Genomic DNA, 24,743 nt, shown 5'->3' on the forward strand with positions numbered 1-24,743 from the left:
GGATAAGCGTGTCCTTCCAGGGCTAACGACATGGTGGAGTTCTTTAAGAGGGGACGATTGCTCAGGGCAGGAATGGGGCCAAATAACAGTTTTCTATGCAAAGAAGAAGTCTTTGTAGATACCTCTATAGATTAGAGGGCTGGCTATCTGGCTGGGTTCCTTCTCCCTAACAGCCAGGCTGGAAGAGATGCTCTTCTTAGCCTCTTTCCTCACTCTCTACTCCTCATATCTTCCCCAAAGACTCTCCTCTGGTAAATACCGTTTCTTATTCAAGGGAACTGCAAACAACTGGGTTTTCATCTCAGCCTCCAAATAAACCCCGTGGTTGTCAGGCCATGGAAGCCAATGCCAACAACAACCCTTCTGTCGCCCACATCCTTCCAGAAAGGGGGAAAGCCATCAAGGAGGAGGAGTGGCCAGGCTGTTGGGTGAGGGCCAGGAAGAAAGAACCTGTTGTTAGAAGCCTGCCATCCTCCACTGGTGCTGGGGGTAGGGGGACAGTCTGAATGAAACAGCACTTCTGACTCCAGCCACCATCCCAGGGGCACAGACAGAGGCCAAGAAACAGGGCATAGAGCCATCCAGAGCAGGGCAGGAACAGAGGGCTGTTCAGCTGAGCTGATGACAGACCTCCATCTATTAGCCTGAGGGCAGGTGCCTGACCTTCCAGTCCTTAAGTTTCCGGCCAGCATGCACATGCTTCTGAGATGCTTGTATTTAGGTCCTGCCCTGCCCTCTTCCGTCTCCTGTTAAAGGCATCTTCTGGAAATCGAAGATATGAATGGGCACTGTGTAGATACCTAGGAGTAGAAAGTACTAGAGGCTTACATTTTTCTTGTGAGAGCCCCTTGAGGAGGCTAAAAAAGTAGCTAGCTCATGATAGGAGGGAGGCATCCACAGGGCATCCCAGTTCAAAAGAAGTAAACTCCTCACTTGACCAGAGGTGGGGCTCTTTCAAAGATGTATGAATTCACTGCAATTTTCTCCTGAAATTCAAGGCCAAAGCAAAGCAAAACCAGAAACAAAACAAAACAAAAATCACAGCCTCCAGTAACCCTGCAACCTTTCCACCAACTAGTGTTCGTATGTTCCCGAGGTGCTTTGAAGGCGTGGGGTTTGTGCAGCTAAACGTTGGGAAACCCATTCTTTGTCTCTGAGGTGAAACACGCAGACCTGAAAGCGTCCAGCGGGCCCTTTGCAGAAATTCTGTAAAACGGCAGGTCTCAGAAGACAGGAATGAGGTAGCCATGGTCCCTCAGTCTCCTGACAGGCTCTTCTCAGGATAAGTGCTCTTTCCTTATCTCTCCCTGGGGTACGGCTACAGGGATGGAGGTCACTACTTGGTTCTGAAACACAAAGATCTTGATTCTTTCAAACACCCAGAGGAAGATGAGCAGGATGCTGACATACTGGATCCAGGCAAACTTTATCATCTCCCAGAACCCTGGCTGGTAAGTATAAAATGCTAAGGAGACAACAGTCACATGTGAGAAATGGCTACCCCAAAGCTCAGGCCAGACAGGAAATAGGAGACGTCAAATACTCTTCAGACAAAACGAATGACCAGAGATTACTAAGATATAAATATGGATAATTCTGACTCAGAAGAGTTGTTTAGAAAGGAAAAGGCACAGGAAATTGATTTGCTTTGCTGTAGGGACAGCAGCCATTTGTGTGGGGCTAAAGAGCTGCAGCAATTTCCTATCTTGTGAACCCCACATCTGTTCCTCCTTGGGGTAACTTGGGAAGCTCTCCTTTCTCAGTGGAAACAAGCTACCACTGACTGGCTAACGGAAAGGATATGCAATGACTTCCACAGGATAGCGGATGACGGCGTCGATCACAAAAGGAGCTTCGGCGGCCCTGCCCACCAGCCAGATCGGGTTGGGGTCACCGAGGACAGTGGTAACTGCAACACAAACATTAATTGTTAATCCAAAGTGAAGGGCTATCCGTAGTCTTTGAATACAGATCCCAAAGTCTTTCTTTTCTGTTTCTAAGGTCTACTTGTGTGCTTACTTTGTGTGTGTGTGTGTGAGAGTGTGTGTCTACGTGTGTTGTGTAAGAGGGTGTCTGTAGAGGCCAGATATACTGGATTCCTTGAAGTTGACGTTAGAGACAATGAAGAACAGCCTACAGAGCTGCTGGGAATCTCAGTGATCTGGAAGAGTAGCAAGTACTCTTAACTGCTGATCCATGTCATGAGTGCTGGCCGCTTTAAATACAGGTGTGTGTGTGTGTGTGTGTGTGTGTGTGTGTGTGTGTGTAGGCGTACCAGCTCTCTCCCTCCATCTTGTGAGTCCCAGGGATAGAACTCAGGTCATCAGGCTTAAAGGAAAATGCTCGTATCCACCCACTGAGCCATGTCATTGGCGCCCCACCCCACCCCCACCCCTGTCTCATGTAACTCACTGGCCTCCAACTTGCTATATTGCCTAAGATGAGCTTGAATCTCTGATAATCTCGTCTCTCCATGCTGAGGGCCGGGGCTATGAGTGTGTACTGCATGCTGTATGTGGTACTGGTGGCTGAATGGGGGTATTGTACATGCTAAGCAAGAGCTCTAGCTCCCAGCCCCAAAGAATGAAAACCGTATGAAACTATTTATGTGTGGACAAAGAGTGAATGAAAATAAAGGGGAAAAGAATTGATTTCCAGTTTTAGGAATTGTATTGCTAGCCTTTGTTTTTTTGTTTTTTTTAGATTTACTTATTGTATCTGAGCACACAGTTACTGTTTTCAGACACACTAGATGAGGGCACTGGATCCCACTACAGATGGTTGTGAGTCACCATGTGGTTGCTGGGAGGTGAACTCAGGACCTCTGGAAGAGCAGGCAGTGCTCTTAACCATTGAGCCATCCCTCCAGCCCCTTTTGCTAGCCTACTGCTGCTATTGTACTGCATAAAACTAAGAATTACTGGGACTGCAGCCCTCCCCATATGAAGCATCTGTGGCTATCATCTATAATGTCTTACTGCCAGAAACATTTTTGATGCCTTTAGGGAAAACGTCAGACCACCAAGCAGCCTGCTGTGCTGACTCAAGTCCAGGGATGCTCCTCTGGGGAACAAACAGCATCCATAGTCAGATCTGTGGGTGCTTCTCTCCTACCAGCCTACAAATTCAGACTGCCTGACTTACATCATCCATCGCTGTCTGGAAAGTGAAGACAGTTAAGCATCCCTGACTTCTTTTACAGGTGTATTATGAGAGATAACAATTATAATTAACAACACATCAGTAAGAGGGAAGCAGCCAAGCCAGTGACAATAAATAAGCTGAGTGATCGCTGATATGCTGGGCTCCGGGAGAGGACATGGCTTTGAGGACAGTGGACAGAGGACAAGTTCCGGCAAGCCCATCCACTGAATTTCCCCTGGGTTTGTGGTTTTTGTCATGAAAAGCATCCCAGTGGTTTGTCTTCAAGGTCTCCACAGCCTGGGAAGTCCAGCAACTCACCATTCCTTTCCTGATAGGCAGCAACAATGTGGGCAAGGTTGTAGTCGTGGGCAAAAGGACTAGTCCCATTGATCACGGATACCTGGGGTGAGGCAGGAGGACACCCTGTGAGCATTTCCCTCTTCTTTCTACCCAGAAGTTCATCCAGGCTCAATGCTAGAGGCCACCTTGGCCCGGAGACCACACTCTTTGTTCTTGTGACCCAGCCCTGTTTCAGCAGTCAATTTAAAAACAACAATTTCCCTCCAATTTCTGTTCTAGGAAAAGTGGCTATGCTAACCGTGTGGCTGGCTGGCTGTCCCCTCCACCCCTGGTCCTGTTGGCATGTGCCACGGCCACAGTGGTCTCAAACAAACAATGCCGAGCGCTAAGCCAGTCGGTGTCTCAGGAAGTCACTGTGCTGGTTGAAAAACATGACATTTATAAACCTCCTTTTCGTTTCTGTTTGAGATGAGGTGTTGCTCATTTACACTGTGATGATTGAAAAGTATGACACACGAGCAGGTCTCATTCTTATTTCTGTTTGAGACGGGGTGTTGTTCGGTTACCCAGGCTAGTCTTGACTTCCTGGCTTCAAGTCATCTTCCCACCACGGTTTCCCAGGCAGGGCTGCTAGGGCAGGCATGCCACCACACCTACCTGCAAACTCCTCACTCCGGGCTGGTCTATGTCACCTGTTCAATGAATGGTGACTAGTATTTATATACATATTTACATAGGCATTTTATGACATCATTTGGAAGATGTGACAGTCAATATTGACTGTCATACTGCTTGGCTTGAGCAACACTTGGAAGATTTAGTAGAGCACACCTCTGGGTACAGGGCATCTCCAGAGACATTTAGGAAGTGAGGGCTCAGAGCTGATTGATGACCAATGGGTTCAAAATGTGAACAGACAGACATTGGATGGTTGTGGGGGGGCTCGGGGGGAGGGGGGAGCTGTGGATGGTGAAACCTGGTTGGAGGAAGCAAGGACTAGGAACTTGTCTTTCAGGGCTGCATCCTGCTCTGGCCCAAACCTGCTTCCCTCTGCTTTCTGCAGGTCACAGTGTAAAACTCTTTATTCCCTCCCTCCCACCAGGACAGCCTAAAACCTCTGAAACTGTGAACAAAAGAGATCACTCCTCCTTCAGGTTGTTCTGTCAGGCTTTGGCTCACAACTAGCAATAAACAGAAGGTGGCCTGGTGATGACCCACAACTTTAATCCCTGCAGGGCAGGTGGATCCCTGCGAGTCCGAGGCCAGCCAGGGCTACACAAAGGAACCCTGTCTTGAAGAAACAAAACAAAGCAAACAACAACAAAAACTAACACAGAATACATTTGGAATGTGTGTCCCTGAAGGCATCGGAGAGTTAGCTCTTCAGTAAGAATGTTTCCCTCTCTCAGGGTATAGACCAAGGTGTGCCTTTTTTATGTCTACAAAAAATTTTTTTGTGTGTGTATATGTGTTTTATCTACATGTGTTTCTGTGCACCATGTGTGCACAGTGCCTGAGGAGGCCAGAAGCAGAACTTATGGTTGTAAGCTGCCACCTCGGTGCTGGAAATCAGACTCGGGACCTTGGGAAGAGCAGCCAGTGCTCTCAACCACTGAGCCATCTCTCCAGCTCCCTTCCTACAGTAAGAAGGAATTCATGATGGGGCTGGAGTGATGGTTTAGTGCTTAATGACTGTTCTTCTAGTGGTCCTGGGTGTGGGTCCAGCACTGCACATCTTTGGTACACAACATCCACTCCGGCAGAACACTCACATGTGTAAGAAGAACTAAATGCTATTTCTAAGCTTAAATTTCTTGTCCTTTGAAGGCTGTGATAAACCTAGGCGGGAAGGTGCTGGACCACCAGGGGCATCCTTACGTTGTATCTGACGTCCAGGCCACGGTAGCTCAGCGGCTGCTTCTGTTGCAGTCTCAGGTCGCTGTTCACGTGTAACTGTGACCCGGGGAGAGCAAAGGAGGACTGGAGAAATGCCATGCTCTGCATCTCAAATGTTGACATCCTCTGAAATCATTAAGAAGGGAGATGCCGTCATCAGGTGTGAAGAGCCTGGGGGGTTCACAAGTTACCTGTCATCAGCTGAAGCAGATGGGCCTGGTGTGTGTGTGTGTGTGTGTGTGTGTGTGTATGTGTGTATGTGTGTGTATGTATGTGTGTGCGCATGTGTGTCTGTGTGTGTGTGTCTCTGTGTGTGTATGTGTGTGTGTGTGTCTCTGTGTGTGTATGTGTGTGCGTGTGTGTATGTGTGTGTGTGTGTCTCTGTGTGTGTGTGTATGTGTGTGTGTGTCTGTGTGTGTGTGTATGTGTGTCTGTGTGTATGTGTGTGTGTGTATGTGTGTCTGTGTGTATGTGTGTGTGTGTATGTGTGTCTGTGTGTGTGTGTGTGCGTGTGTGTCTGTGTGTGTGTGTGTCTGTGTGTCTGTGTGTGTGTGTATGTGTGTCTGTGTGTGTGTGTGCGTGTGTGTCTGTGTGTGTGTGTGTCTCTGTGTGTGTATGTGTGTATGTGTGTGTGTATGTGTGTGTGTGTGTGCTGGCCTACTCAGGAAACTTTCTGCCCAGAACCTCTGGCCTATTACTTTGAATATTCAGTTTGTTTATGTTAAGTTTCCAATAACATTCCACAGAAGAGCTATCTGAAGTGTGGCCCTCCCTAGGGAGGAGGAGAAGGAGAGAGCTCAGAGAGGACAGACTCACGTGCAGTTGGTAGGAGAAGGTCAGGATAAGCTGCACACCGAGAACATGCTCTGTGGGTTGCAGGGGAAGTTCAAGTTTAAAGTATAGTGCATCCATTTTCCCATCCTGGTTCCTGTCTTCTTCTCTGCTCTACAGAGGACAAAGGAAGAAATTTACTTTCTTTTTCTTTTTTGAGAATTGTTATAATTGGGCAGTGGCAGCACACACATCTTTAATCCTAGCACTTGAGAGGCAGAGACAGGCGGATCTGAGTTAGAGGCCGAACTGATCTAAAGGAGTTCCAGGACATAGAGAAACCCTGTCTTAAAAAGAAAACAACAAACAAACAAAACCACACACACAAAAACAAAAAACAAACAAGAAAAGAACTGTTATTTATTTTAGTTATATGCATAGGCACGTTTGAGGTAAAGGTGATTGTGAGTTGCTTGACGAAGGTGTGAAACTTAACTTGGGTCTCTGCAAGGACAGTATTGAGCGACGTCTCCAGCATCCAGAGAAGAATTTCCTTTTTTGGCTGGAGAGATGGCTCAGTGGTTAGAGCACTGGGTGCTCTTCCAGAGGTCCTGAGTTCAATTCCCAGCAACCACATGGTGGCTCACAACCATCTGTAATGAGATCTGATGCCCTCTTCTGGTTGCAGGTGTACATGCAGACGGAGCACTCACATAAAATAAGCAAATCGTAAAAAAAAAAAAAAGGAAAGAACCAAACTCTGATTCTAATCACCCTGCATTTACCAAGCAGATGCTACACAAACCCACCAAGCTCTCATTATAAATTCCCTTAAGATTTATTTTTATGTTATGTGTATACATGTTTGCATGCACATAAGTCTGCACTGAGTTTGTGTCTGGTACACAGGCCAGAGGGCACTCCCGGAAGAGACCCTGAAAGTGTTGTTCAGATGGTTGTGAGCCATCATGTGGGTGCTGGGAACTACACTCAGGTCCTTTGCAAGAGTAGCCAGTGCTCTAACCACTGAGCCACATCTGCAGCTCCTATTTGCACATCCTAAACCCCAAGTGCCTTTGCTTCGGATACTAAAGGTTGGACTATCTGCCTCATTACTCATGTTGCAGCTTTGAACCTTGTGTATCTCTTAGCATCAATAGATTAAAAAAAAAAAAAAAAAAAAAAAAAAAAAGAGGAAGCTAAGTAAGATCAATAAGATACCAAGGCCACAAATACTTGACAAAAATCAGAGAAGGGCACAAGAAAAGTCACAGCCCATAAATCATATGTGGACAGTTAAAAATAGGTCACTAGCTGGCCCCTGCAGTCTCAGCTGTGTCACTGTGGCCTGACAGCGGCCATCAGGAGGGACAGAACTGAAATGCCACCCCTCTGCCAGGCGTTCTTGTCACACATCAATGACTCGTTGCTAAGTTTGTCGCGGGTGCAGTCCGCCTCAGCTCTTTCACTTCACCCTTTCTCCACTGGTTACTTCTCTTCTCGTCCTAGTCCATCCGCTTTCTGGGGAAGAGGGGAACTCTGTTCCTAGGAAGGCTGATAGAGTCACAGAGCCTTTAGTATTAGTCGATATGAATGGGATGGGAAAGTGGCTGCCTGGCCTTCTGTGAGCGTCTGTTGCTATAAGGAAGACTGCTGTTAGCTCTGTTGCTATGAAAAGGTACCACGACCACTGCTGTTCAGTGGTTTCCGGAAGCATGGTAGTATGCAATCAGACCCGGTGCTGGAGGGGTAGCTGAGGGTTCTACCTCCAGACTGGCAGGCAGCAGAAAGAGATGACACTCTGGGTCTGACTGATGTAAGCTTCTGAGATCCCCACAGCGACACACTTCTTCCAGCAAGGCCACGCCCACTATGAAAGGCCACACCTCCTAATAACGCTACTCCCTAAGGCCTGCGGGCAACCGGTTTATTCAGACTACCACATTACTTTCTGGGCCTTTGGGCTGAACAATGATTCTCTGCTTACCAGAGGAGAGGGGTCAGGAGAAAAGTGCCAGGAGATGCTGACTCACTCCAGTGGGATGTGACAGGGAGAGGAATTGATTTCACTTGGTCTTTACAATATGGGTCAAGCCTCAGACAGATAGATCAAGTGCTATCCACACTGTATAGAGGAGGAAAATAGACACAGGAAGCCAGGATTTAAGACTGGATATTTTACTGTGTTCCAGCCTTTTGGCTAATCAAGTAGAGATTGGGTGTTTTTAATTTAAATTTCTTTTAGTACTAAACTGTTCAGAAAAAAAAGAGAAAAAAATAAAAATAGAGCAAGCAAACAAACAGTAGCCTAGTATGGTGGGGCACACCAAAATCTCAACTTTTAGGAGGTTGAGGCAGAGGGAGCATTACAAAACTGAGGCCAGCCTGGGCTCCATAGAGTGCAAGGCCTGCCTAGACTACCAAGTGAAACTCGTCTCACAAATAAGAGCTGGACATGGTGGTTTACACCTGAGATTCTAGCACTTGGAAGGAGGAGACAGACAGATCAGGAGTTTAAGGCCATCCTTAGCTACACAGCAAGTTTAAGGCCAGCCTGGACTATACTATACCATCTCAAAAAAACTAATAATGAGGGAGTGTTACCTGAGAAGAAAAACAAGGCCCCAGTTGTTTGACTGAAGCAAGCTGTGTTTTCGGGTGCACCTCTGACTGACCTGTCCAACAGCCTCTCCCTAAGTTGAGATTTTGGGAGAGCAACCCTTTTTAGCCTCTTGAGGTCTCTTTTATGTGAGTCATAAAGTGTTATAGAGGCAAGGGAATTGGCTGCTATACAGTGTCAGAAAAATGTAATTCTGGGATATAATTCTGGACTGGGGGATGGGGGTGGGGTGGCACACTCCTTCAACCCCAGCTGGTAGATCTCTGTAAGCTCAGGGCAGCCTGGTCTAAAGAGTGAGTTCCAGGAAAGCCAGAGCTACACAGAAAAACCCTGTCTGGAAGAATCAACCAATCAATCAACCAATCAATTAATAAAACAATGAAAGGGAAGTAAGGTAAGGATATATCCATCATGCCAATGAGTATAGGTTGAAAAATACATTTTATAGTTTACTTCAGATCTAAGAAACAGGGACTTATTTTTAATTATACACAGAAACCTTAAGTCTTAACATGGGACAAACAGGAACTTATTCTTCATCTACAAGCAGAAACCTTAATCTGCACAGGAACATACTCTTAACCTGAAAGGTAGTTTATCATTTCTGTTTCAGTCTCACGGGAGGTGGAGAGCCAGTTCATCGTTTAAGAGCATGTGTGCTGCTCTTCCAGAGGACCAGAGTTTGGTTCTCTGTACTCAAATTAGGTGCCTCACAACCACCTGAAATTCTAGGTTCAGGGATCCCAATGCCCTCTGGCCCCCACAGGAACTTACAGGTTCACATCTTCACATAGTTGTACATACACATAGACACATATATCACACACATAAATCAAAATACTAGAAATACATCTGAAATCAACAACAACAACAACAATAATAGGACCAAATAATGTACATATTATTTGGGCAGAATTTGAGGTCAGCCTGGTCTACAAAGTGAGTTCCAGGCAAGTGAAGGCCACATAGTAAGACTTTTATTTAAAAAAACAAACAAACAAAAAAAAAAAAAACCCATAGCAAAACCAAAAATGTTTTCACAAATCCTTAAACAAAATAAATACAGACATAAATAAATAACCTCAAAGAAGCATGCACCCTCCAAAAAAACAAAAAAACAAAACCAAAGACGGGCCAGGAAACATTGGCAAGTAAACACATGACAGCACCAGGTCAAGTGACAGGAAGAAAACTGAAGCAGGCTAAAACGGAGAGAGTGGAAATTAACGGAGACTCTTATGGGAAGTGTCTGGGATGATCTAACTTGCTGGCAACCCTGACAGTATAAACGGGTGGAGGGTGATCCAGGCAAAGCAAGGGTCTGTGTGCCGAGATGGGAAGGCTGAGGAGGGGGAGGGGGTCTGGGGGAGGGGGAGGCTCCTTGCATATGGATGAGTCAAAGCTAGCTTGCGATGACGTACTTAATCCACCAAGGCTTCAGCTTTAAATGGTTCACAACCTTTCCAAACAGCGCCACCAACTGGCGACCACATATTCCTACATGAGCCTAAGGAGGACGTACTGTGTTCAAACTCTGTGACTATACAGTGGTAATCACTGGGGTACGCGATTGGGGTGTGAGAGAGGAGGGGCTGGAGAGATGGCTCAGCTGTTAACAGCACTGACTGTTCTTCCAGAGGACCTGAGTTCAATTTCCAGAGACTACATGGAAGCTCACAACCATCTGTAACTCCAGTCCCAGAGATCCACGGTGGCCTCTGAGTACACTGCGCACAGACATACGTGCAGGCAAAACACCCCCACACATAAACTAAATACAGTGCTTTCTTTAAGAAGGAGACGTTCAGAGAGCTAATACCTCAACACGAGTTCTAGCTCAGTTCTTGAAATCTAATTGGTAGGAGGCTAAGAAAAATTATAAATCACATCACTTCATTTTTATGAAATATGTGTGTATTTTGGAACTTAAAAATTACATTGTGTGTGTGTGTGGCACACGAGTGGAGATCAGAGGACCGCTTACAGGAGACAGTCCTCTCCTGCCATGTGGATGAAGCACAGTTGTCAGGCTTGGGGAAAAGCGCCTCTGGCTGCAAAGCCAGCTAAACTAGCTCACTTTTTGTGATTCTTAAAGGCACTCATACACATATAATGAATAAAACTAAGATTTAAAAAACAAAAAAGCAAAAAACAAAAACAAACAAACAAACAAACAAAAAACAACAATTTCACGGAGGCCAGACAAGGGCGTTGGGTTCCCTGGCACTGTAGGTACAGGTGGCGGAGGGTTACCACATGAGGGTGCTGGAAACCAAAACCCGAAAGTAAGAAGCGCTCTTAATTGCTTTAACTGGCCCAATTATCTTTTTATTTGGAGGGCTTGCTATGTAGCTGAGGTTGGCCTTGAACTCCTGATCTTCCTGTCTCAGCCTTCCAAATGCTCAGGTTACATACTTCAGGCAGGTATGTAACAATTTTTATATCCATGTATGGTCTCATATATTCCTGCTGCATCTCAGTATAGGAACCATCATGGCCTGTATATGGATTGTTGAACTGAGGACAAAAGGGGGTTATGGACTCCAATAACTGAACTAGGATCTGACAAGGACCAATGACTGTCAATTCTCCTTCTGTAGACACACACGTGAGAGGATGGGGAAGTGCCTACTGACAGAATGCTTGCCTACTATGCACAGCATATGTTAGGCACTGGCTTCGATCCTCAGTCCCACATGTGTGCATTCACACACACAAATGTGCCTGCCTGTTACAGTGCCGGTGAACTCGAATTTCAAAGTTTTCTGGTTGCTGCAGGATAATCATTTACAGGAGGAATCAATACTAACATTGGCTAGAAGATTAGTCCACTGATATCGATCTGGTCCAACTGAGAAAAAGAGACTAAAATTCTCATTTTAACATAGGAAATATTAGTAGTACAGGATAGAGAGGACTGAATGGGGCAGCGTGAGAGGTCTGGATTATTGCGTCCTAGAGGCTTGAGAAAGAGGGTGCAGGCAGCTGGGAACAGAACCCCAGGACACAGCTGGTGCAGACACCTCAGTGTAGGAAACAATGCCTAAGGGACTAGGGAGGAAGAGTCTGGGATAAACAGAATAGTGTGGGGAATGCAGGTGAGGCCTGGCCCTATAGCAGAGAGCACCAGGTTACCAAAATTACACCATTCCCAGCTTTCCCGGTGGGAACCAGGCATATACCTGCCCTGTGGAAGAGACAGTGCTGCATATTTAACAGTCCTGGTTCCCGAGTGCTGAGCGCTCGTCCTTGGGCCCTTCTCACCTCCGAGCTTGGAGGAAGGTCATGTAGAAGGGACCTGGAAGGCTGAAGGAAAATGGAAATACCTGATTGCTCGTTTGCTGTCCTTATCTGGACTGCACTAGTAATGGTTCTTCACTCTAGCGGGAAGCGACCAGTCCTCAGGCAAGGCTCAGAAAGCTTGTTACAAAGGGAACAGGGACGAGAGGGCAAAGGGGGACACAACTTGGCACCTCAAGTTCTATCGTTGGGGAGGAAGAGTTGGAGCTGAGACAGTGACTGATAGGCAGCAAGAGCTGCTGTTCATTTTGTGTTTAGCGAGGATCTAACCTGAGGCTTTGTGTTTGCTAGGCTGGGGCTGTATACCACTAAGTTACATTCCCAGCCAGGGTGGCCGCTGACCTAAGGAGTCCTACTGTTCTCAGAATGTCACGAGTTCACGCCATTTCCCAGGGCATCTAGTCTCTCGTGGCTTGTTGGAGGTTTGTCTGGTTCCTGTTTTATCCCTTGCGGTTTTTCTCTATAATGTTCAATGAGGGTTCAGCCACAGTCCATCTCTCTGGATTCTTGTCATTACTGGGTATCACCTCCCTTTGCTTCTTTTTTATTTAGTTGGAGTTAAATGATGGCTCCGTGGTAAAGAACACTAGGCATTCTTGCAGACACTCAGGTTCGGTTCCCAGCACCCATGTAACCACCATCCATCTCTAATCTCCAGCCCTGTATCCTTAACTGAGCCATGCCACGGAGAAGGCCACTTACAAATAACAAAAACTAGACTTTCTGTGACTTTGGAGCATTTTCCAAAATTAGCAACTTCAAAGCCACCTCCCAGGCTTGGTTAAACCTTGGCCTAAAAACCATGGCTTCCTTGACTCCTTGGATGGTTTCCCAGACATGGTGAAGCCAGCCTGGATCTATATGTTCAGAGCTAAAATAAACGTATTTCACAGAATACAATTAAGTACATAAAATAAAATATTTTTTTAGATTGTGTCTTGTTATGTATTGATATCTAGGCTAGCTCACTGAGCTGGTGATCTTCCTGCCTCAGCCCCGTGAGCAGCAGATGGCACGGCCATGCACCACTATGCCCAGCTGGACACTGCTCACAAGAAACCCAGGACAAATGACCCCATCCGTGAGGCTATGTCTTCTTATGTAAAATGGTGGACAATGTTCTCTCAATTCACCTCACCGGGTTACTGTGAGAATAAATGAAGTTATGTAGTTTCCAAAATCAGTAGATAATATTTACTGTTTATCACAGGCCAAATACTGTAGAAAGGACTTTAAATATGCTACCTGACAATGAAGTACTTATTGTGTGTACAAGCAGATAGGGGACAGATAAGACAGAGTAAGTCACCAGGGATTTAACTACTGTTGCTTGTATCACACACTGGGCTACTGTCTGTTTTTATGAGTATTGGAAACACATTAAAACCTACTCTTCGAAAAATGATAAACGGGGGGGCTGGAGGTCTTGCTTAGTTGCTAGAGTATTTGCCAAGCATGCGTGAAGCCCTGGGTTCAATCCTTCGCACCATATAAACCAAGTGTGGTGGGGAACGCTTTGAATCCTAGCACACAGGAGGCAGAGGCAAAGAATCAGAAGTTCCAGGCAGTCTGGGCTAGATAAGACTGCCTAAAAATAATAATAATGACGATGATGATAATATTAAAATATATCCATGTGGGCGTGTCCAGCGAGGGACAGTGGTGCACGCCTGCAATGCCAGCTGCTAATGAGGCTGGGACAGGAGGACCACAGGTTGGACAAACTAAGATATCAATATACAGAGACCAAGAATGTACCAATGGGGGCTGGAGAGATGGCTCAGTGGTTAAGAGCACTGGCTGCTCTTCCAGAGGTCCTGAGTTCAATTCCCAGCCACCACATGGTGACTCACAACCATCCGCAATGGGATCCGATGCCCTCTTCTGGTGTGTCTGAAGAGAGCGACAGTGCACTCACATACATAAAATAAATAAATCCGCCCGCAGTGACTGTGAAAGCATGAGGACCTGAGTTTGGATCCTGGCATCCATGTTAGGAGCTGCACATTCCTGTAAACCCACCCCTCGCCTACAGCAGGATACTCAGCATCTTCCCCGGTCACTGTGCACGAGCATACCCCCCCTCTCTATATATATGTGCATATACCATACACCACACACATGCACGCACATATAAGCATACATGTAAGAGTAGATTTTAGTTCTCTACTAAATGTTGGGTTAGATAGTACTTCAAAAGTTTAACTTTTGGACTTGTTAAACTTATTTTATTTTCCAAAGTGACTTTACTATTTTCTATATTTACCCACATTTTTATATCTATGGCTTCTATGGATTTTGTTTATTGATACATTCTAGATTTTCTTCTTTAAAAGCTTTTTATACAGGGCCTTCTAATTTTTTTTGTCGTATTGAGTTATCAATTCATTAAAAATGTTTTATTTTTCTTCATGTGTATATGCATCTTTGCATGTGTCTACACATGTATGTTGATTCCTACAGAGGCCAAAAGAGTGCATGAGATGCCCTGAAACAGGAATTACAGGTGGCTGTCAGCTGCCGAGGATGCATACTGTGAACTGAAGAAACACCATAACCACTGGGCCCTCCCTCCAGTGCCAGTGATTAGCTGTGTTTCCAGAGGACCAGGATTTGATTCCCAGCACACATGATGACCTACTACCATCTATAAACTCTGGTTCCAGAACCTTCCTTTAGCCTCCATGGGTACTGCGTTCACATAGTACACAGCCATATATGCAGGCAAAATAAAACTCTCATACACACACATACAAAAATAATTTTTGAAAATTGTTCTAAAGGAGATATTTAGGAAAAGGAGTTATTGTTTTACTTCTTTTAAGGCAGGGTCTCACTTCAGCCCTACTGGAACTGTTACTCACTGTGTAGCCCAGGTTAGCCTTAAACTCATGATGATCTTCATACTTTAGCCCACCAAGTTTGGAGCATGTGTATACTGTGTGTTTATATATGTGTGTGTGCACGCGCGCGCACACACACACACACACACACACACACACACACACACACACACACGCACACAGACACACACAGACTCTCGAGCACAGTAGGGATTGGACCCAGAGGCTCACACATTCTAGGCAACATTCTACCCTGAACATCATCCCTAGCTAGGGGCCCCTGTTTCCAAGCTGTGCACAATTACCCAGGCTGTGGCTCAGAGGTAGACTGACTGCCTAGCACATAAGGCCTTGGGGTAGAGCCCCATCATTGGAAATAAAGCAAAGTGAAAGGAGACACAGTATTTAAAGAGCATTAGGTTTAGGCTTCTTAAAGTTGAAACTAGAGCCACCAGAAGCAGAGGAAGATGGGCAGCACTCCCAAGGGAGTGGCTTCTGGTTCTAGAGATAAGCAGCTGACTGCAGCCTGCTAAGCCACCAAGCAGTGGTAGCAAATGAGTAAGAAGGAAGCCTAATGTTTATTCTTGCTTAGGTGAATATCTCAGCTTTCCCGTGGCTGAAATGTCCAGAAGTGTACTCAGGAACAATGGAAGTGTAAAGGGGAAAAATATAAAGAGAAAACCTTCCATCAAAAATCACAAACATAAACACACGATGTTTGCCAGGCGTGGTGGCATTTGGCAGCCAACCTGATGCTTGGGTGGTGGCATTGAGAGAATGGTCAGTTTGAAGCCAGCCTAGGCTTGCGGAGTGAGCTGGAGTTTGGTCTGGACTATGGAGAGACTGTTTCAGAAACAAACAGTAACCAACAGCCACCCCCCCCCCAAAAAAAAAAAAACAAAAACAAAAGACACTGTCTTAAAACTAGAACTAATTTTGTTTAAAGTTAGAAATAAAATTTGGATTGAATCCATAGCCTCACAGGTAGCATGCAAGTACTCTCCGGTGAGTCATTCTTACAGCCTGAAAAACCTTTCACCTTTGGAAAGAAAACACCTTAAGTCCAGTGGGTACACGGGGAAGGGCAGATCCGCCTTTACCCTGGCCTCTTACCCCATCACTCTTCTCTAGAGGCATTAGAGCAGTTTCTCAGCCTGTGGGTCTCGAGCTCTTCAGGGGGTTGAAGGACCCTTTCACAGGGGTTGCATATCAGACATTTATATTATAATTCGTAACAATAGCAAGATCGGTTATGAAGTGGCAATGAAATAATTTTATAGTGGGGGTCACAACAACAGGAGGAACTGTGTTAAAGGGTTGAAGGATTAGGAAGCCTGGGGGCCATTGCATTGGAGGGTCGAGAATAAAAATGGGGACAGGTGTGGCAGGCCTTGCTTGTAATCCTAGTAGTCAGTAAGAAGAGTCAGGAGGATCACCACTTCATGGCCACCCTGGCCCATGTTTGGACTACACTGCAAATCCCTGTCTTAGGGATAAAGAAATAAATAAATAAAGGGAGCTGGAGAGCTGGCTTAGAGGTTGGGAGCAATGGCTGCTCCGCTAGAGGATCCCGGTTTAATTCCCAGGACCCATGTGGCAGCTCACACGTGTCTATAACTCCAGTTCCAGGGGATCCTCAGCACCCAGGCATGCACACGGTGTACACACATGTACATGTAGGCAGAGTATCCATACACAGAAAATAAGACAAGAAAAGCATCAGGGTAAGTAAATAAATAGTAAAAGCAGGCATGGTGGCCCACAACTGCAACCTCAGTGCTGGGCAAGTACAGGCTAAAAGACCAGAAATGCAAAGTCTTTATGGCCAAAGACTAGGCTACAAATCCATTTCAAGCCGTCCTGGACGACGTGTCATGCAGTTTCAAAAAAATTAAGGGGTTTGTGTTGGTAGCGTGAACATTTGAAGATTAAAAGAGTTCAATGATGTTTAAAAAAAAAAAGGGGGGGAACTTTCAAATCAGAAGCTTTTGCCCTAGTCACCTAATGAGTTGGTTAGTAGCGCTCACCAGGCTGGGTGGCAGGGATGCACGCTTTTAATCTCAGCACTGGGGAGAGAGGCAGGCGAATCTCTGTGTTTGCAGCCAACCTGGTCTACAGAGTGAGTTCCTGGACAGCAGGGGCTACATAGAGAAGCCCTGCTCTGAAAAACAAAAACAAAACAACAACAAAACGCTTTCCAGATGTTTAAATAACATCTGCTGCGTTTCCACTTTGTTTGTTTGTTTTGAGTATTCTCTACTGATGTCCCACGTGGAAAGCTGGAGCTTGAGCTTCCTCCCCCTCCCATCCCTTCAGTTTCCCTAGATCCATATTTTCTTAGTCAGCTTTCCGTGTCGTAACTAAGACTATGCAAGCCCTGTTCACAATCCTGACTGCATCGCCTTCCTTGCTTTTTCCTCTGACTTATTTCCCTGCAGTTAACAATTACTTTATTTGCTTGCTCTGTATTCTCCGTGTGCGCGAAATTTCAACAGACAGCTTCCGCTAGCATTCAGAGGTGTGCGACTTAAATCTGGGCCTCTTGACTTAGGGGGAGCAAAAGCCAGCTTGGGCAGGCAACATAGCAATAACCCATCTCAAAAAGAATTTTAAAAGCTGTTCAGATTTAGTTAAAGCTCTGTTTATTCACATATTAGGTTTAATAGTAAAAAAAAGTTGGTGCGAATTTTAAGAAACAAGACAAGGAGTAGGGGTGGGTAATAAGAAAGCTCAGCAGGTACCCTTGTAGTCTGCCCCGGGAATCCGAGCTGGATCCCCCGGGCAGTGACAGGAGAGAACGGACCCTTCCAAGTAGTTCCCTGACTTCACACACCAGTGATACTGCTTTTGAGACAGAATAGCCCTGAGCTTGCTGCATAGGCCAGGAAAGGGGCAATCCTCCTGTCTCAGCTGAGACAATACGTGTAGGTTAGAAGCAAATAAAATATTTACTAACAAGTAGTTAAATCCACTCTGCCCATGTTATTAGACTAATAATCAGACCTGTCTGAATGGATCCATACTTGAAAGTAGGAAAGCCAGATGTTCCTTACGTCTAAAGCAAGGTATTTTCGGGATGGACGGAAAGGGATGGCTGTAAGGAAGCATTTGACTTACGCGAAAGTAAACACTAAACTGCAGAGGGCAAAATACTTCAGTTTCATAGGGGACAGACAGCTGCTGTGTGGAACAGTTAGGAGACTAACCCAGACAGGCGTGGCTTGGCCAGAGCAGCTAAGAATTCAACCAATCAGCGCTTGCGGGGGGGCCCTACCCCTCGCCCAGTCAGCATAAAAACTCAGGCACTTTCTGTCTTTACAGCGCGGTGATGTTAAAACTCTGCCACGTCCTAGAGTCTACAGAACATGGCCATCAAACGTTTAGAAGGGTTTTCACCGCCACCTTTTCATTCATAAGTGACCAGCACCAGAGATTGGTAGTACTGCCTGCACGGATGACTTTCTGGGGAGAAGCTGAGTAAAATGATCTAGAAAATTAAGCATGCGTGGGCCAAAGAGACTTTGTTTCTAACCCCCGTAGCTTCTTGAGATCCAAGCTGTGGGACTGAGAATGTGGCTCAGTGCTAAAGTGCTCGCATGCAAGCCCAAAGCCCTGGGTTTGATTCCCTGCACCCCATAAACCCCAGCACTACGTTGCACAACATTCTGGAACTGGGGAAGGTGGAGGTTGGAGGATAAGATGTTGAAGGCCGACTTTGGCTATATACTTTAAGGCCAGCCAGGGATACATGAGATTCTGCCCCAACTCCCCATCAAATGACCCAAACTGGGATTTCAGCCCATCCCCCCCACCAGGGTCCCGGCGGGAACCACGCACCGACACAAGCGGGACGCGCAGATGAACCCCCTGCAGCCGGTTGAAGGTGGGGAACGTGCTCCAGGCGAGGAAGGATCCGGGCTCAGGCCCCAGTAGAGCCACGAACAGCACTTGGTGCTGGAAGCGCACGTTCGGCTGTTCCTCGTAGCTGCTCCGCTTCAGCCAAAATCCTGCGGGAGACAAGGCGGGTTGGGGGAGCCAGGTCAGAATTATCGGCCTGGGCCCGCCGGCCGCGCCAAGCCGAGCTGTGCGGCTCTCCAGGCCCGGGCAGGCTCACCGTGGCTCCGGAAGGCCACCAGCAGCGGAGGGATGTAGGTGAGCGCGGTGGTCAGCAGCAGGAAGAGCGCGGCCTTGGAGCAGAGCCCCGCGCGGTAGGCGCGCTCGACCGGGTGAGAAAAGAGATGATACAGCGCCATGAGCCCAGGGCGGCAGCGCGGAGTCTCCACGGCAACCGTCGGAGGGCAGAGGAACCAATAGGAGGCACGCAGGCCTTTAGTAGGGGGTGGAGCTAGCGGGAGGAGGGTCCTGTGTTAGATTGTGGACGCATTTTATGCGGGGCCTGCGGGGCCTTTCAAGTAACAATATTTCCACGCACCAAAGTCTGTGTCAATTGTACAGAATCAGATGTGCATAGATGTTGAGATCTCCCCATAGGTCATTTATTAACTCACAACATAGGATGGTTGATAATAGCTTAGTTGGTAAAAGGGTAGCCTACCATGCAGGAAGCCCTGATTAAACCAGCACCGTGGGCCGGAGATACCAAGAAAAAAACTGACATCCTGCTGAAGGCTGTAGGAGACACTCCTATAATGAAAACAAAGAAATGGGCTGTGGAGCGAACCCGGACCACCCAAGGACTCATTGACTTCATCAAAAAGTTCCTTAAACTGGTGGCCTCAGAACAATTGTTTATGTGAATCAGTCAGTCATCTACCGCTTCCCTAGACCAAGAAGTTGGAACTCTATATGAGTGTTTTGACGGTGATGGTAAACTGGTCCTACAAATCACAGGCATGGGGATGAGCCACAATGAACAACTTGGTATTTTTACAGAAGAAAAAAATTCAGAAGTTTTGATGCTGTGGGAAGAGACTTAATGACTATCAAGTTTCCAGCACAAATTTGTTATGACTTGTTATGTGTGAGAAAACATCGTAGAGTAAATAGACTAACGAGTGAAAAATAATAATAAAACAGAAAATATAAATGTATTTTTAGATTAAAATTTTTTTTTTAAACTGCACTAGAATAACCATTTTGGAATGGCTGGACGTAAATGGATACAATGTGAATAGAATCCTTGGAGTGGTTGTTCTGTGAGTAAGAGAATGTTTGCCTCCAAAGTTTCAACAGAAGGAAACATACACTGTAGGTAAGTCAGCAATGAGACAGACAGAGGTGACCTTTAAGAATTTAGAAGTATAAAATGGTTCAGCCTTAGCTGGGTGTGGTGGTGTATACCTTTATTCCTAGCACGAGGAGGCAGAAGGAGAGGCAGAAGCAGAGGCAGGTGGATTTCTGTGAGTCCCAGACCAGCCTGATCTTCTTTTGCTCTCCTGTCCCTAAAGTTTGCCTCAAAAGACGATAAAGTCATTTCCTTCCAACTACATATTTTAGATGGGAGTAGTGACTTATGCCTGGAATCCTGGTACTTAGAAGGCTGAGACAGAAGGATCAGGAGTTTAAGGCCAATCTTGGCTACAAAGCAAGCTTGAGGCCAGCCTGGGCTACACAAAACATCTCAAATATCCACGACAGGCTGGTCCAGTAGGAAAGAACGTTTGCAGCATACACAAGAGAACTGAACCTGTGCTCAGGTAAAAAGCCAGGCCAGGATTGTGGGATTGCATGCCTGTAACTTCAGAATGGCTGGGGCTTTGGTGGCTGCTAGCCTAGCTCCAGATTCAGTAAGAAAGCCTGCCTGATACCATACTGATATCCTGTAACAATCACATGTACACACACAGGCACATGCCTCTACATACATGAATGCATAAACCACATGCATAGGAATTCAAGGCCAGTCTTGGCTACAATGTCCTGGGATACAGGAGACCTTGTCATAAACAAAATTAAACAATATATTCAAACTAGTATCACCACCAACAGTAAAAACAAACAAACAAACAAAATCAACTAAAATTCAAATGGGACCCTTAGCTCTTTTTCTATCCATCTCGGGGGCTCCTCCTTGGAGTCCTGGGTCAGATTAGCACTCCTGCTTGAAGGCTGAACAACATTTCTTTTACCTAGTCACTTCCTAGTTCTTCCCTTCAGCCTCACCAGGGAAGTCTGTATTTTCTTTACCGTTTTTTTTTTGCTGACCCCTGGCTGCCCTCCATTATCCATGTCTGCCTCTGTCTCCATTATCTTAAGTCCATCCTGCCTGTCTTATAGGTCTGCTGTGCTTGGTTGATCTATTTTCCTATCGCTCCACTTGACTCACCCCCTCAGTTTGCTGCGCCCCTGTAGAAGGCATCTAGTGTCTTGGAATATTTAAGAAAGCTAAATGCAATCACCAACACATGGATGCTTTAATGAATGGTGAACTAAAAGAGAAAAGATACCAACTGCGCAAATAAGACAGAAAGATACTGCTTTTCATCATAGCTGTCTTGGAACATGCCTGTCTATTGGTTGGTGTCTATTAGATTTCCCCCAAGAAGTCTACTTCACTCTTACATTCTTTTAAGAGATATACACATGTCTTGGACTAGGATAGTGTGACCAAGCCAGCTCAGTCAGTCAATAGATTCTCCAAGGCAGGAGCAACAATTAAAAAGAAAAAAAAAAGACAACTAAACACTGTAGCATGACCCCAGCCAGTTCTGAGGCTGAGGCGGGTTTATTTTTTTCCCCTATCTGCTTTTTATACTACTTTGATTACATGCAAGTAATAAGGTCAGTTCTAGGATTTTTTTTAAAGATTTATTCATTTATTATATATGAGTACACTGTAGCTATCTTCAGACACACCAGAAGAGGGCATTGAATCTCATTACAGTGGTTGTGAGCCACCATGCAGTTGCTGGAATTTGAACCTAGGACCTCTAGAAGAACAGTCAGTGCTCTTAAACACTGAGCCATCTCTCCAGAGCTTAGTTCTAGATTAAGGAACAAGCTAGACAATAAACACAAATAGTCAAGGAACAAGCAAGGCAAAAAAATAAAGTCCCGGTAATCGGTAATCAGTGTTTCTAAGGGCTAATCAAGGTGACGGTGACAAAGATATCTGAGTCTATTTCCCTGTCCTAGCCCAAAGTCACATTCTTGCCTGAAGCCTACTCCCTTCTAACCCAAAATCAGATTCTGGCCTGAGCTTACTTCCCGGGCCCCTTTCAATGTCTAATTCCTGCCTGAAGCCTACTTCTTGGTCCTGGCCCAAAGTCAAACGTTGGTAGCCGTTTGTGCCGCACCCAAAGATGGCGCCGGCTTCCTGCCGATGATTCAGCAAACAGAGCTGTTGTCCAGCCTGAGGGACACATAGTGCACAAGTACCACGCACATCACAGCCCACTCCCGGGGCATGCTAATAAGATACTGGAGGGCGCACCAATCAGGTATCGACACGAGTCTCCTGGGCATATATAAGCAGTGCACTTTTCTTCCTTGGGGTCCCCTGCTCAACAGTAGTGACCCGCTTTGAAAAGAGAAGCAGGGGTCTTCAATTTAATTCCTCCCTCGCTCCCTTTCTGCAATATTGAAGATCTGAGTTAGGGATTTTGCATGTAGTAGCAAGGTACTCTAAGCTAAATTTTAGCCCCTTAAGCCCTGTTTTTGTTTTCAGGACAAAGTTCATCTGTGTAATCCTGCCAGCCTCTGCCTCCGGAGATCTTCTTAACTGTCCCTCTTATCACATTACAGTAAAATTCAAAGTTGTGGGCGTGCAATTCAAAACACCAGTTTGTTCCAGATCTTTCTGGTCTGATCCATCTTCTGGGTTACACCTCCATGTTTGTTTGAAAGACCCCCGGAGGGTATCTTCCATCTGAAGAGACCCCTCCCAAGGAGCTGCGAGACCTACTTCGGATGCAAGTAGCAAGAGGTTTATTTAGATACACAGGTACCTGTGGGCACACAGTCTCTCGGAGGACTTGTGCGCCGGACAAAGGGGCAGTCCCCTTTTTATAGGGCTTGGGGGGCAGAAGCAAGGTACAGAAGCAGAAGCATAGCAACAGGGTTTTAATTGGTTAATTTAAATGAAACTCTGGTGAACTGGGGACAAGCCCCAAGTTTTCGGAAAGGGTGGCCTTGGCCCCTCCTCTGGGACAGGGTGCTGTTTTTCGTCCTTGTCTCAGCATGTATGGCAAAATATTGTGTCTTTACCCAGGTCCAGGTGGTCAACCGCAGACATCTTGTTTGGCAGGGACTGTGGCAGAAATATGGCTCCAAGGACACAACTCCTGGTACCAGTCAGGCTGCAGCTTATCTGAAAGCTGGGCTTGTATGAGTGTCTCCCTTTCTTTGTCTATTGCAAGCTGGCTGCCCACCGGTATCTTGCTTGTCCACCTGGGACCCTGACCTAGCCTGCCCCGTGTGTGTACAGCCTTACAGAAATGGCATTTACTGTTGCTAAGCGGGGGTCTTTCAGCTTATGGGGTCTTCTGTGTCTCTAGCTTAGGACAATTAGTGTAATAACCCTCTACCTGACCAGTGCTTCATGCCTCTTCTCATCCACTCTGTTTTACTTTTCAAAATATCACCTGACATTTGGTATTTGGACCTTTTCCAAGATAATGCAAAGTCTGCCATAGCTTGGGTGTTGTCTGTTTTGCTCAGGGATTTCTCCCAGTTTCCAGAACAGCACTCTGGTTACATCTGCAACATAACACACAAAGGGTTTTTCGCTTCACAGAAGACAAACACCTAGTTGTTCAGACAGGATGTTTTTAAAAATTCTTGACAAAAAAATGCATTTTTGTCAAGATTTTTATTCTCTTGTGTGCATCTGGGTATGTGTATAGTGCATGCCTTGAGGCCAGAAGATAACTTTTGTAAGTAGGTTCTCCTTTGTCACTTGGGGCTTAGAGATTGAATTCAGTCTGGCAGGCTTGGCACCAAGTATTTTTACCTGCTGAGACCTGAGTCCCATCCCTCCCCCGGTTGAAGATAACAAAATACTTTCAGAATGAAGCTTTAGCCACAGCATCTATCAGGAATTTCAACCATAGGAAATGAAGGATGACAAGGTTCAAACAGCCTCTACAAATGCGGCAGATCATAAGCACGTGGTCAGGTGCCCGATTAACTGCATATTCATGTTCGGTGTTCACCAGTGCATAAACAGATGGTGACCCCGAGCCGACTTCCCGGATGACTTCGTTACGACTTGGCTAAGGAAAAACCTCAAAGCTTATGCCTAGAGCAGGTGACACCACATCTCAGGAAGAGTGCTGAGCCACTCCCACTACCGGCTCCTTCGCCTAGGGAGTCTCATGACCACCTCTCGGAGGAATACTCCCTGCCTGATAGTCACACAGCCTCTGACAGTTTCTGATAGATTCTCTGTGATCGGGGTTGACTAAATGCATATCTGTGGTACTTGTTCATAAATGTTTATGAATGTTGAAAGTATGTATGTACACATGAGTAGAGGGAAATGTGACTTATTTCAATCAGATTTCAGGTGCGACAACTCCTATACTAGACTCCAAATATTCACCACACAGAGCTTGGAACTGGTTATCTCTCCCTCAATGCTGAGTTCCCGTCTTGTCGCCCAGCCAAAAATTAATATTAATTTCTCCCTAAAGCCCCACACTTCCCCTACCAGAGCCCTTTATAAGCGTTCCAAGCTATGAGCCATAACCTGTCTATCACGCACAATCCTGAAACTCCATTCCAGTCACTAATTCCTCAAGTCTCCACTGTCTTACAGACTCCCCAGGCACCTACGTCAGGCTCCATTCCCAGAAGAGCTACTCGGTCTCCTTTTAGGTCCCGCCCCCTCACGTAATCGCAGCTCCCTGATGCATTTACCAGGCCCGCCGGAAGCCCCGCCCCGGGCGGTTGCTAGGCTCCGGAGCCGG

The 24,743-nt window shown here is 46.1% G+C and overlaps 2 protein-coding genes across 3 annotated transcripts in view; one reads left to right on the forward strand and one right to left on the reverse strand.

Moving 5' to 3' along the window:
* Positions 1-1,265: 1,265 nt before the first annotated feature.
* On the reverse strand, positions 1,266-19,127 carry TMEM231 (transmembrane protein 231; the record flags this gene model as incomplete). Of its 2 annotated transcripts, XM_080936865.1 has the most annotated exons (7): positions 1,266-1,444; positions 1,793-1,909; positions 3,463-3,544; positions 5,323-5,466; positions 6,157-6,285; positions 18,712-18,881; positions 18,989-19,127. In XM_080936865.1, 7 exons carry the CDS (start codon positions 19,125-19,127, stop codon positions 1,278-1,280), a joined length of 948 nt encoding a protein of 315 aa, XP_080792991.1. In that variant the 3' UTR covers positions 1,266-1,277. The 2 variants fall into 2 exon arrangements, with proteins under 2 accessions (XP_080792991.1, XP_080792992.1); XM_080936866.1 differs by lacking the exons at positions 18,712-18,881; positions 18,989-19,127 and adding an exon at positions 13,001-13,053 and having other exon boundaries at positions 6,157-6,280.
* A 303-nt stretch (positions 19,128-19,430) lies between these two features.
* Positions 19,431-24,743, forward strand: part of GABARAPL2 (GABA type A receptor associated protein like 2) — a gene marked incomplete at its 5' end in the record, with an annotated part of 13,442 nt that continues 8,129 nt past the window's right edge. The window contains one exon of the mRNA XM_080937141.1: positions 19,431-19,604. Coding sequence (XP_080793267.1) covers positions 19,431-19,604 — 174 coding nt within the window. The remainder of the gene's footprint in view (positions 19,605-24,743) is intronic.

This window comes from Micromys minutus (genome assembly GCF_963924665.1).
Source record: "Micromys minutus genome assembly, chromosome: 24".
NCBI lineage: Eukaryota > Metazoa > Chordata > Mammalia > Rodentia > Muridae > Micromys > Micromys minutus.